Source organism: Sinohyriopsis cumingii, chromosome 12 (genome assembly GCF_028554795.1).
Source record: "Sinohyriopsis cumingii isolate HCF-2022 chromosome 12, ASM2855479v2, whole genome shotgun sequence".
In the NCBI taxonomy this organism is placed as follows: domain Eukaryota; kingdom Metazoa; phylum Mollusca; class Bivalvia; order Unionida; family Unionidae; genus Sinohyriopsis; species Sinohyriopsis cumingii.
Genome location: NC_142972.1, coordinates 122,314,817 through 122,327,457, shown reverse-complemented (window position 1 = coordinate 122,327,457; position 12,641 = coordinate 122,314,817). Strand labels below are relative to the sequence as shown.

At 34.9% G+C, this 12,641-nt stretch overlaps 1 protein-coding gene across 2 annotated transcripts in view; it reads left to right on the top strand.

Annotated features, from left to right (window-relative positions):
• LOC149787366 (protein disulfide-isomerase TMX3-like) overlaps window positions 1-12,641 on the top strand; it is a 337,613-nt gene that overhangs the window by 2,915 nt on the left and 322,057 nt on the right. For both annotated transcript variants that reach the window (XM_089977943.1, XM_089977942.1), the window contains exon 3: window positions 11,411-11,450. In XM_089977943.1, the coding sequence (XP_089834069.1) occupies window positions 11,411-11,450 (40 nt within the window). The remainder of the gene's footprint in view (window positions 1-11,410; window positions 11,451-12,641) is intronic.

Below are 12,641 nucleotides of genomic sequence, written 5' to 3'. Positions count from 1 at the left end.
AAACATGTCCGGAAGGTCGACTGGAGAGAAGGTAGTTGGAAGTAGTGTAGATTTGTTCCTTGACATTAGCTTGTTAGTAATCTCGAAGAGCTCTTTGCAGCTGAAACTTTCCATGATCTTAGTAGTGTAGTGGGCTGATTTCGCTGCATGGACTATATTTGTGACATTCTTCTTAGGGGCTTCATAGATTTGCTTATGAATAGTGAGTCTGGTGGAAAGCCAAAGCCTCTCAGCTTTACGGTGGTCTCTTTTAGCAGTGTGAAGCTGGTCCTTAACACTGCTATGCCATGAACACTTTTAAATTGAACTCTGCACTTGGTAGCTGGAGCATGTTTGTCGAGCAATGAACGCAGGCAGTTATCGAGTTGTTCTGCTGTAGTAGGTAAGCAAGTTGTTAGGTTTGCTTGGATGTCGTGCATTAGTTGTGTTCTATTTATCATATGGAGTTTCTCTTAGTAGCAGATAAAGGTGGGGGTTTAGGGACTGATACGTCAAGATGGCATATAATGCAGAGGTGATCTGATGCAAGTTCATGGGATAATTAAAAATATATGCATGCTGTAGCTATTATAATAATCATTTGTAGGAAATACAGCAAAGGTAACTTCATAATAATTTCTGACATATATCTGTAAGGTTGGAACATAGCACAGTGGTAGTGTGGCTGACTCTCTCGTACTCGAGGGTTGGCATTCTAGTCCCGTGACTGGCAAACTGTTGACGGTGGTGATAGTTGTGATTTTTCAGTAAAGTGGGGGCTCCAAGCTCCAAAATGATTTCATGTGCACCTCACCATGTCAAACAACGTCATGAGTGTGTTTAGCACTCTTCTGGGGTTTGATATTGTGTGTGTGTGTGTGTGCACGAAATTGAAAGGCCTGGACAACCCTATGAATCTCTAAAATTTTGTTTCCTTTAGGGATTTGCTGGGGGGCCTAACTGTATTTTTCAAGGTCTGTTTGATAGTGGCCAACAATTGCATCACATACAAGATTAACTGCGTTTGTTGAATTTATATTAACAATTCCTGGTGAAATATGATGGCCTTCACTGTGTTGATCATTGTCTTGTCTGAGATAAGATGCTGGTGTTTTTTTTCCATGACTCAACAATTTTTGGAAAGTTTTCATTGATAATATCGCTGACTAATTTTTTTATCTCATCAGCACCAAGTCCTGGCAGTACAAATGTTAGTAATTCTGATTCAGTTATTTTAAAATAATTAAGAAAATACTGTTTTAGATTTATTGTACTAAAGGGAGGATGAATGGATTCATCACCACAGAAATTTACTATTTCAGTGATAGTTTTATTGATATATTCAAGGTCTGCTGTAACTTGGTTTAGATGTTATATTGTTTCAATGAGCTGTTGTTTTATATCATTATCATATTAATGAGATAGAGAAGAAAAAAGATTTCAAAAAGATCTATAAGTGATTTAACGTGTTCAGACCTAATATCTTTTAAAAAAAACATTTTAGTATAATTTTTGTCGAGTAATGTTTTTCTTTCCTTATCAGTTTCATAATATAAACTTACTCCTAAATCAGGAAGTTTTGTACCATCAGAAGCAGTGAAAGTTCTGTCAATACTCCATGGATATCCTTTCGATATTCTGGAATTTTTATTAAAAAAATTTAATTTGTAAGAAATTCATTTAACTTTGGTTCTGGCAATCCTTGATAAACAGGCTGGATTTCAGGCCAGCCTAAAACAGATCGGATTGACGATTGATATATATCTACAACGTAATCTGGTGAATATATTTCTATTGCAGCTGATAAAGTTGGTTCATGCACAGTGATAGCTATATTTGATTTTCGTCCTTTTATAGACTTAATTCTGCGCTGGAATTCATCGTTGATTTGTTCAGTTTGATAATTACCTGTAAATATACTCACAGCTTGCCAATCGGGAGTTTCCATCATCTTTATTTTCATTTGCAAATACAGGTGAATTATTTGCTGGTAATCCACCAAATGATTTTGATCTGATTTTTGGCCAGCTGTAATATAATTGTGCTAACGCTATTTCTTTTGCTGAAATTGCAGTTGGAAAGTTAACATTAAATTCAGGATTATTGGAAATTACTGATATCATCAATGTTTTTGACGGAGTTGTATTAATTATGATTTGCTGAAGTAGTTTGTTTGGCATTGACATTATTATTATTATTATTATTATTATTATTATTTAAATCAGGCATGGATTCTATCACAGTCATTACATCTTTGTAAATTCCAATCATATGTGTAAATTAAAAATATGATCTTTTTCCAAAGACTTGTTGGTATTAATGAAGATAATTTGGAGTATACTAGCGTCACGTTGTGTAATTTTATTCTATAATCATGATGTAACTTTGTATTTGTGCATGTACATATTTTTTTTGCAGTAATATTAAGAAGGCCAGTAATTGTTGCTGCAGCTTAAACACAAATTTTCAACTGCTGGTGCCATTGCTAGCGATGGTGTTATTGTTGTTAATAATACACCAGTTCCAGCAATAACAGCAGACGCTGAATACACAATTATGTCAACAACAACTATACATCTGAGATATTTTGTTTACTTTTACTGTATATTTGTCAATAATATTTTTTTAGTTTATTTTTGCCATTCATGTGCTTGATTATATCTGTAATATTGCACTGCACGTTGAACTTTGATTGGAATGTTCATTATATTTTAATTAAGTGGGAATTTGGCAACTAATTCAAGACTCCAATAGTAAATCAAGCCAAGTCTTTTTTCTTCAGGTTCCACAGTAAATGTTTCCTTGCTGTCAACATCAATAACATAAATCCAGGAGATCCACCTGACAGAGTCAGGAGTTGATAACATCGTGAAATTGTGGTAGATGTTGTAAATGTTGTAACGCCAAGTGTCGAGTACAGAAATCACTTCACTGCCGCATATTGGTGGATTGGTTATTGTTTGTTTTGGTAATGTTGAATACCAGACTGGAGTTTTTAATGTGTTTTTATAATTTATACATTCCTATGGTGGAGCCAACACATATGAATCAAAATAAATAATTCCATGTGGATCAATTGCATATGGCACCGAATGAGTACCAGGACCGGAACTTTTATAAAGGTTAATGATACCAGTTAGATGTTGTTTGGTTGTTTTGGTAATTTATCACGCATAAAAACACCTGAAATTTTATATATTTTTTTTTTTAGCAGCATCAAGTAAATCAAAATTTGACATAGGAAGAATCAGCAAAGTGTCCCTGGAAGTCTCAGACCTTTTCCATACCAATAAGGGGTTCCTGGTAATCTTAGACCCCTTCCCCTTTTTTTCATTCCTTTTCCTGTTATTATTTTATTACAAGACTATGAAATGTTTGCTGAAACATTTAATTATTTGCAAGTTTAGGACCAAATCTAATTAAATCTATATTATTAATCCAATCATTCTTTGTCAAAGGTTTATATTCAGGTTTTAAATATTTATCTCTTTCATCATTATTTTGCAGCAATATCTATTACTCCAGGAAATTCTGCAACCTTGAGAGTCTTTAAACCTTCAGTTGTAAATTTACTTTTAGCTTCAATTTCACCACTAAAAGCTTGTGGTTGAGGAGATTGTTTTTGTGGTTGTTGTTTTTGTCATAATTGTTGTTGTCATTGTAATTGTTGTTGTTGAGGAATTTGTGGTTTAGAAGGTAATACTTGTTTTTGAATTTTTTGTAATTGTTTAAGAGCAATATAGTCATCTGATTGTTGTGAATATTCATCAGATTTTTCACCTCGTGTTTGATTTTTGTCATCATGTACACAAAATACCCATCTACGCCATTTATCAAAAGATACAGCTTTAGCATATTCATTTTTTAGATATGTTTCTTGTTCTGCATAACCATCCACAGAAATTTTATAAATTTCTTTACTTTTCTTATTTCCTTAATAGGTTTTCAATAAATTTATCAAGCATTTCAACTTTTTCTTTCTTTTCTTTTTTCATTTCTGGTTCTTCACCAACTGTGCCTTTAAGTTCATCTTCAAGTTGAACAGGTGGAGGTTAAGCAGCAGCTATTCCAGCTGGAAGATCTCTTAAAATCTTTTTTGTCTGTTCTTCTTGCTATCTTTTCAGCTTGCTCAGCAGTTTGTTTTAATTCGGGAAGAAGACCTTTAGTAACTTCTGCAACTCTTTCAGTAGCCTTTGTAAAAGGTTTAAAAAATTGTTCTTTTTCTTCTGCATAATCAACTTGTGCTTCTTGAAGTTGTCGTTGAAGAGCATCACGAACAGGAAGATATCTTCTGATTGCTTCTAATCTTTCTTGAGCTAGTCTACTAGTGTAAGATTCCATTATTGATATCGTAATGATTTAATTACTCAGATTTTTAGCAGCACAGAGGGTGCAACCACAAATAAGTATCACATAAATTTTGAAAAACACAAATGATAAAGTAACAAAAAAACTAACCCAATTAGAGAAACTCTCTGTAAGTTAGAGGCTTCGGTTTGACGTTATTAACCTTAATTTTTCGTTTTCATAGGAAGCTTTATTTTTCAAAAATGGACCTATCAGCAAGTGGTCTGTTCACCCTCTCTCCTGCTTACCCAAAAATGGACCTATCAGCAAGTGGTCTGTTCACCCTCTCTCCTGCTTACCCAAAACATGTTACTTGCATATTTATCAGTAGGAAAACGAGTGTTCAGACCATTAACAAGGCAAATAATGACCATTACTGAATAATGATAATAATATTAACAATATGAAGATAGTAACAACATTTACAGTAACAAAATCAGGGGCCGGTATAACAGATCTGATAATAAGAATAAACAACCTGATAAGATTAAGATGAATGGGTTTTAGTTTAAAAATCTATTTTTTCTCTCTCACACACTTTGTAATATTTTTAGAGGCAAGTGCCTGCACTTATTATGAGAAATACTGTATCTTGGTATTCATGAAGCTTGTGATATGGTATTTAAGTTGGTGTACTGATATATTATTTATAATACAATTTCTTTAGCACAACAGAGTTTCATTTTCTTTGCACAGCTGAACATTGTAGGTGAGTCAGCCTGACCATACATATTTTCATGGCTGTCTTGCATACATATACAACTCCCTGATTACACACATATACAGATATGTACAAGTCCCAGATTACACACATACACAGATATGTACAAGTCCCTGATTACACACATACACAGATATGTACAAGTCCCTGATTACACACATACACAGATATGTACAAGTCCCAGATTACACACATACACAGATATGTACAAGTCCCTGATTGCACATATATACATACATGTACAAGTCCCTGATTACACACATATACAGACATACAAATTGCTTTACTCTAACTTTGATGCCTAAGGTGCATCAGTGTTGAAATCTTTCAAACTTTTAAAATCTTAAGTCAATTTAAATAAAATGTGCAGAAATTCTCTTTATTTTGATATAACTCTAGTTAAAATCAATAAATCTGTTGAGGAGCTATTCATTTTTATTAAAAATATCCATTGTAGCTCCTTTCGTGGACATGGTTTATATTTTGCAGTAAACTGTGAAGCAGAAAATGACAAGGTACATTAACTTACATCACTTATACTGCATTGTTTGAATCTGCTTTTCTTTATTTGAACAAAACAGTCCTTAACACAAATGGCTTAGACCACATGTAAGTTGCTATATGTATAAGAGAAATATAGGTGATACACAAGTCAATATATTTTCACATGTACTAATACAGACTGATATTTTACTTACTTCATTACATATGCAAAGGGGGGCCCCGAGCGGCCGAGTTGTCTAAAGCGCTTTCCATTATGGATCATTGCCATCTCACCTCTGTCGGTGTGGGTTTAAGTCTCGGATTTGGCGAATGTAAGTATGTGAGAAAGCTTGCCAGTAGCTTCTCGTGGGTCGGTGTCTTTTTCCAGGATTTCCCCAGGTTCTTCCTCCACCAATAATACTGGCTGGCATGTATAGCCTATCGTGTGTTGAAAAATGGCATTAAACCCTACAACAACAACAACAACAACAACAACAATAAGATATGCAAAGTATAAGTAACTTTTACATAACATAATTATAAGTTGGAATAGGTTTTTTTCTTAAGGATGTGCTTGATGACAAGTCCATGCTTGATGATAATAAGTCATTACTAGATGATAGACCCATATCTGATTTTGAACATCTGCTTGATGATAAGTCCAGGCTTGATGATATGCCCAGGCTTGATGATATGCCCAGGCTCGATGATATGCCCAGGCTTGATGATAAGTCAAGGCTTGACGATATCCCCAGGTTTGATGATAAGTCAAGGCTTGACGATATCCCCAGGCTTGATGATAAGTCAAGGCTTGATGATATGCCAGGCTTGATGATAAGTCAAGGCTTGATGATATGCCCAGGCTTGATGATAAGTCAAGGCTTGACGATATCCCCAGGCTTGATGTTAAGTCAAGGCTTGATAATATGCCCAGGCTTGATGATAAGTCAAAGCTTGACAATATGCCCAGACTTGATGATATGCCCAGGGTTGATGATATGCCCAGGCTTGATGATAAGTCAAGGCTTGACGATATCCCCAGGCTTGATGATAAGTCAAGGCTTGATGATATGCCCAGGCTTGATGATAAGTCAAGGCTTGACGATATCCCCAGGCTTGATGTTAAGTCAAGGCTTGATAATATGCCCAGGCTTGATGATAAGTCAAAGCTTGACAATATGCCCAGGCTTGATGATATGCCCAGGGTTGACGATACACCCAGGGTTGATGATATGCCCAGACTTGATGATATGCACAGGGTTGGTGATATACCCAGGCTTGATGATATGCCAAGGCTTGATGATAAGTCAAGGCTTGATGATATGCCCAGGGTTGACGATATGCCCAGGCTCGATGATAAGTCAAGGCTTGATGATATCCCCAGGCTTTTGATTTTAAGTCAAGGCTTGATGACATGCCCAGGCTTGATGATAAGTCAAAGCTTGACGATATGCCCAGGCTTGATGATAAGTCAAGGCTTGATGATATGCCCAGGCTCAGTGATATGCCCAGGCTTGATGATATGCCCAGGGTTGATAATATGCCAGGGCTCAATGATATGCCCAGGCTTGATGATAAGTCAGGGCCTGATGATACACCCAGGGTTGATGATATGCCCAGACTTGATGATATGCACAGGGTTGGTGATTTGTTGTTGTTGTTCTAGGGTTTAACGCCATTTTTCAGCACAAGATAGGCTATACATGGAAAACCCAGGGAAGAACCACAGACCCACGAAAAGCTACTGGCAGGCTTTCCCACATACCCACGCTGGCCGAGCCTTGGACTCGAACCCACACAGGCAAAAATGAGATGGCAGTGATCCGTAACGGTGAGCGCTTCAGACCACTCGGACACTCGGGGCCCCCAGGGTTGGTGATATACCTAGGCTTGATGATATGCCCAGGCTTGATGGTAAGTCAAGGCCTCATGATATGCCCAGGGTTGATGACATGCCCAGGCTTGATATGCCCAGGGTTGATGATATGCCCAGATTTGATGAGAAGTCACGGCTTGATGATATGCCCAGGCTTGTTGATATGCCCAGAGTTGATGATAAGTCAAGGCTTGATTATATGCCCAGGGTTGATGGTATGCCCAGTGTCGCAGAATACAAACCGAGTGGGTTTTTGGACTAAATGAATAAGACAAACACAATATGAGAAAGATGGAAATTTATGAAATTAATTAATAAAGAAAAATATATGATGGAAAAATACAATGATTCTCTCATGCTCTCAAAATATGATTGACCTAGTTACTCTACACAACATTCACACATTGAAAATAAACCAAAAATATGAAATCAGTATGAAGTACAGATCCAAGAAACCTCATGGACTGCAGATATGCTTAAAACAGTATTATACACTACAAGAGATTCACATAATCTCAAATATGAACTCCGATTAAGATACAGAATAATCTTATGAACACAACTAAGATTCAAAATAATCTTATGAACATAAAAATGCAATTGGAACAATAATTGAACCAAATGTTTGCTTCTAGACCCCTTGTACAGTCGCACGATTCCTTGGGTTGGCCCACACTTTTATCAGCCACTCGCACCCTTTATGGACCCACCACATGTACAGTCATATGTATACACACGTACAGACAGCATACAGCACCCTTTTGAATTTGCTACATCTACGTCTGTGGCACAGACATACGTACATACATACGTATCGACAGCACGCAGCCTTAAATACTCTGGAAACTCCAGACAGCTCTAAACATCTTCAGACAGCTCTAGACATCTCTAGTAAACTCTAGTCAGATCTAGTCTTAGTCACAACCCCAGTGACAGTCACAATCAGCTACAATAAAACCAAATTGGTCATAATAATAGTTTCTGTAAAATCTCTAGATATATGCTAATACATTAACCTCTAATAGTGACTTGTAATTCAAAGTTCAAATCTGCATTGTAATAAATGCATTATTACGCAATAAGACATTACAAACCGAATAATCTTCACATATCAAATGAAATGTAAATTTAACACTTACCCCTATGACTAGAGAACAATGGAGAGCGTACACTCCTTGATGTGATCCAAAACGACCAGTGTTGGTTTAGAAATCGATCTTAAATCCATAGGAGAGTGAGCAAAAGTCAGGGTAAAATACCCGTGCATATTATGTTATTAATGTCCCTTCGTCGCAAGTAATTTCTGGTGAGGTACACGTTAATACAGTCACTTACCTGGAAAATACTTATTCTCCCTAGATAACGTTGTACGCATGTACAGCGAGAAATAGTCAAATAGTTCTACGGCAAAACCAAGTTATTGTTTTGCCTAATTCTGTGACACCCAGGATTTATGATCATCCCATATTTGATGATAAACATGTGCTTAATAATAAGACAATGGTTAGTGATAAACTCATGCTAGTATATGTATGATGATAAGACCCATGATTGATAATTAGCCAATGTTTGAAGAAAAACCCATGATAAGCCCATGTCTGAAGATAAACTATGCTTGATGTTAAGTCCTTCCCTTGTGATAATCCCATTCTTGATAAAAAGTCCATGCTTGATGATAAACCCATCACCATGATAAAGTCGATGTCTGATAGTAAGACCATGTTTAATGATAAACTGTGCTTAATGATGAGTGCATTCCTAATAATCCCATTGTCCTGATAGCTTAAGTTTCCTGACAAACCCATGCTTAATGTATTTTACTTGACAGTGCTTAATGTATTTTACTTGACAGTGCTTAATTTATTTTACTTGACATGCTTAATGTATTTTAATTGACATGCTTAATGTATTTTACTTGACAGTGCTTAATTTATTTTACTTGACATGCTTAATGTATTTTAATTGACATGCTTAATGTATTTTACTTGACAGTGCTTAATGTATTTTACTTGACAGTGCTTAATTTATTTTACTTGACATGCTTAATGTATTTTACTTGACAGTGCTTAATTTATTTACTTGACATGCTTAATGTATTTTACTTGACAGTTTGACAGTGCTTAATGTATTTTACTTGACAGTGCTTAATGTATTTTAATTGACATGCTTAATGTATTTTACTTGACAGTGCTTAATGTATTTTACTTGACATGCTAAATGTATTTTAATTGACATGCTTAATGTATTTTACTTGACAGTGCTTAATGTATTTTAATTGACATGCTTAATATATTTTACTTGAATTGCTTAATGTATTTTACTTGACAGTGCTTAATGTATTTTACTTGACAGTGCTTCATGTATTTTACTTAACATGCTTAATGTATTTTACTTGACAGTGCTTAATGTATTTTACTTGACAGTGATTCATGTATTTTACTTGACAGTGCTTAATGTATTTTACTTGACATGCTTAATGTATTTTACTTGACAGTGCTTAATGTATTTTACTTGACAGTGCTTAATTTATTTTACTTGACAGTGCTTAATGTATTTTACTTGACAGTGCTTAATTTATTTACTTGACATGCTTAATGTATTTTAATTGACATGCTTAATGTATTTTACTTGACAGTTTGACAGTGCTTAATGTATTTTACTTGACAGTGCTTAATGTATTTTAATTGACATGCTTAATGTATTTTACTTGACAGCTTAATGTATTTTACTTGACATGCTTAATGTATTTTAATTGACATGCTTAATGTATTTTACTTGACAGTGCTTTGTGTATTTTACTTGACAGTGCTTCATGTATTTTACTTGACAGTGCTTAATGTATTTTACTTGATAGTGCTTCATGTATTTTACTTGACAGTGCTTCATGTATTTTACTTGACAGTGCTTAATGTATTTTACTTGACAGTGCTTCATGTATTTTACTTGACAGTGCTTAATGTATTTTACTTGATAGTGCTTCATGTATTTTACTTGACAGTGCTTCATGTATTTTACTTGACAGTGCTTAATGTAGTTTGCTTAATGTATTTTACTTGACAGTGCTTCATGTATTTTACTTGACAGTGCTTCATGTATTTTACTTGACAGTGTTTAATGTATTTTGCTTGACAGTGCTTCATGTATTTTACTTGACAGTGCTTAATGTATTTTACTTGACAGTGCTTAATGTATTTTACTTGATAGTGCTTAATGTATTTTACTTGATAGTGCTTCATGTATTTTACTTGACAGTGCTTCATGTATTTTACTTGACAGTGCTTAATGTAGTTTGCTTAATGTATTTTACTTGACAGTGCTTCATGTATTTTACTTGACAGTGCTTCATGTATTTTACTTGACAGTGTTTAATGTATTTTACTTGACAGTGCTTCATGTATTTTACTTGACATGCTTGATGTATTTTACTTGACAGTGCTTCATGTATTTTACTTGACAAGCTTAATGTATTTTACTTGACATGCTTAATGTATTTTACTTGACATGCTTAATGTATTTTACTTGACAGTACTTAATGTATTTTACTTGACAGTGCTTAATTTATTTTACTTGACAGTGCTTCATGTATTTTACTTGACAGTGCTTCATATTTTTTACTTGACATGCTTAATGTACTTTACTTGACAGTGCTTAATGTATTTTACTTGACAGTGCTTAATTTATTTTACTTGACAGTGCTTCATGTATTTTACTTGACAGTGCTTAATATTTTTTACTTGACATGCTTAATGTATTTTACATGACATGCTTAATGTATTTTACTTGACAGTGCTTAATGTATTTTACTTGACAGCGCTTAATGTATTTTACTTGACAGTGCTTCATGTATTTTACTTGACAGTGCTTCATGTATTTTACTTGACATGCTTAATTTATTTTACATGACAGTGCTTAATGTATTTTACTTGACAGTGCTTAATGTATTTTACTTGACAGTGCTTAATGTGAGAGTTCTATGTAATTGTAGACTTTTCAATTTTTTCCAGATTTTTGGATCAGTGGAAAGTGGGATCCTGGCTTGTAGAGGTTTGTATCAGTTATAGATCATGAAGCAAATCCTTTGTTAAATTTGATACATACAACTTTCACTTTCACTTTTAGTTTCACTTTGAGAATTCTTACAAGAGAAGTATTATCATTGTATAATAGTCCAGGACAGATCTATTTCAGACAGGATTACTTGTGGTGGTGGCCTTCCCCACCAACCTCCAGTTTGCAGCTAAATTAGTGGCCACCCCCACTTCCCAGTTTGCAGTTCAGATAGTATACTTTTGAGTAACACAAACAGAAAATTGATCACTTTTAGCAAAATGAACAATTCATTTCTCAAAATCAACCCTTTCTGGAAAAACGAAAGGGTTCTGCCACCTGTAATTATGCATCTCTTATAGTCATTATTAAGTTGCTGTTGACTTGAAAGGGAAGCTCGAGTTCTACCTATATGATATGGTCCATATATCCACTTTGAAAGAAATAGAAAGGTTTTTTTCAGAAGTAATGTAGAGTCATGATTACTTTCAGGTGTTTATAATCCCTCCCTGAAAAGGTGGCATCTTTAGAAAACTTACCTATTGTACATGGACTGAAAATTTAAAACAAACTGCTTTGGTAATGAGTTAGGGTGGGGGTTGAATTCATACTTTTAGCCAATAAACTGGAAAAGATTTGATGATAAAGATATGTATTGTAGATCTATTTTTCTCCAAGTGAATTAAGTTTGACATCTTCATAAATAAAAACAGATGTTCATGTTTGACATGAAGTGAATTTTTAAGAAAATGAGGCCTTTATGAAACAAGTTACCCTGAATGCTTGATTCAGTCTGACAACTGTCTTTCTTTATCTTGGTGTATTCAGTATTTGAAATGCTTTGCATTTCATAATATTGCTCATTGTCACTCAGTGCTGGCTGTGCTTGAGTTGACGTTGGAGGAGATCCACTGCTGCTAATCAGCCACCACCCATGCTGCTGTTTCCAAAGAAAGGCCACTGTTCTTGAGGTATTTTTCTGTTGTCCATTACCATGTTTTTGCCTTATTTTGTCTTGCCTTACAGTGTCCATAGTAGGGCAATGCAGGTGGCATTTGTACTTATGCCCCAGCCATCTTCACTGTCTTGATTTCATCTGTGATACAGTTGTTTTAACTCCAGCTTTTCTTTGCATCTCTTCATTCAAAATGGCGTTGGGTCAGAAGATTCTTCTAGTTCTCAGCAGGC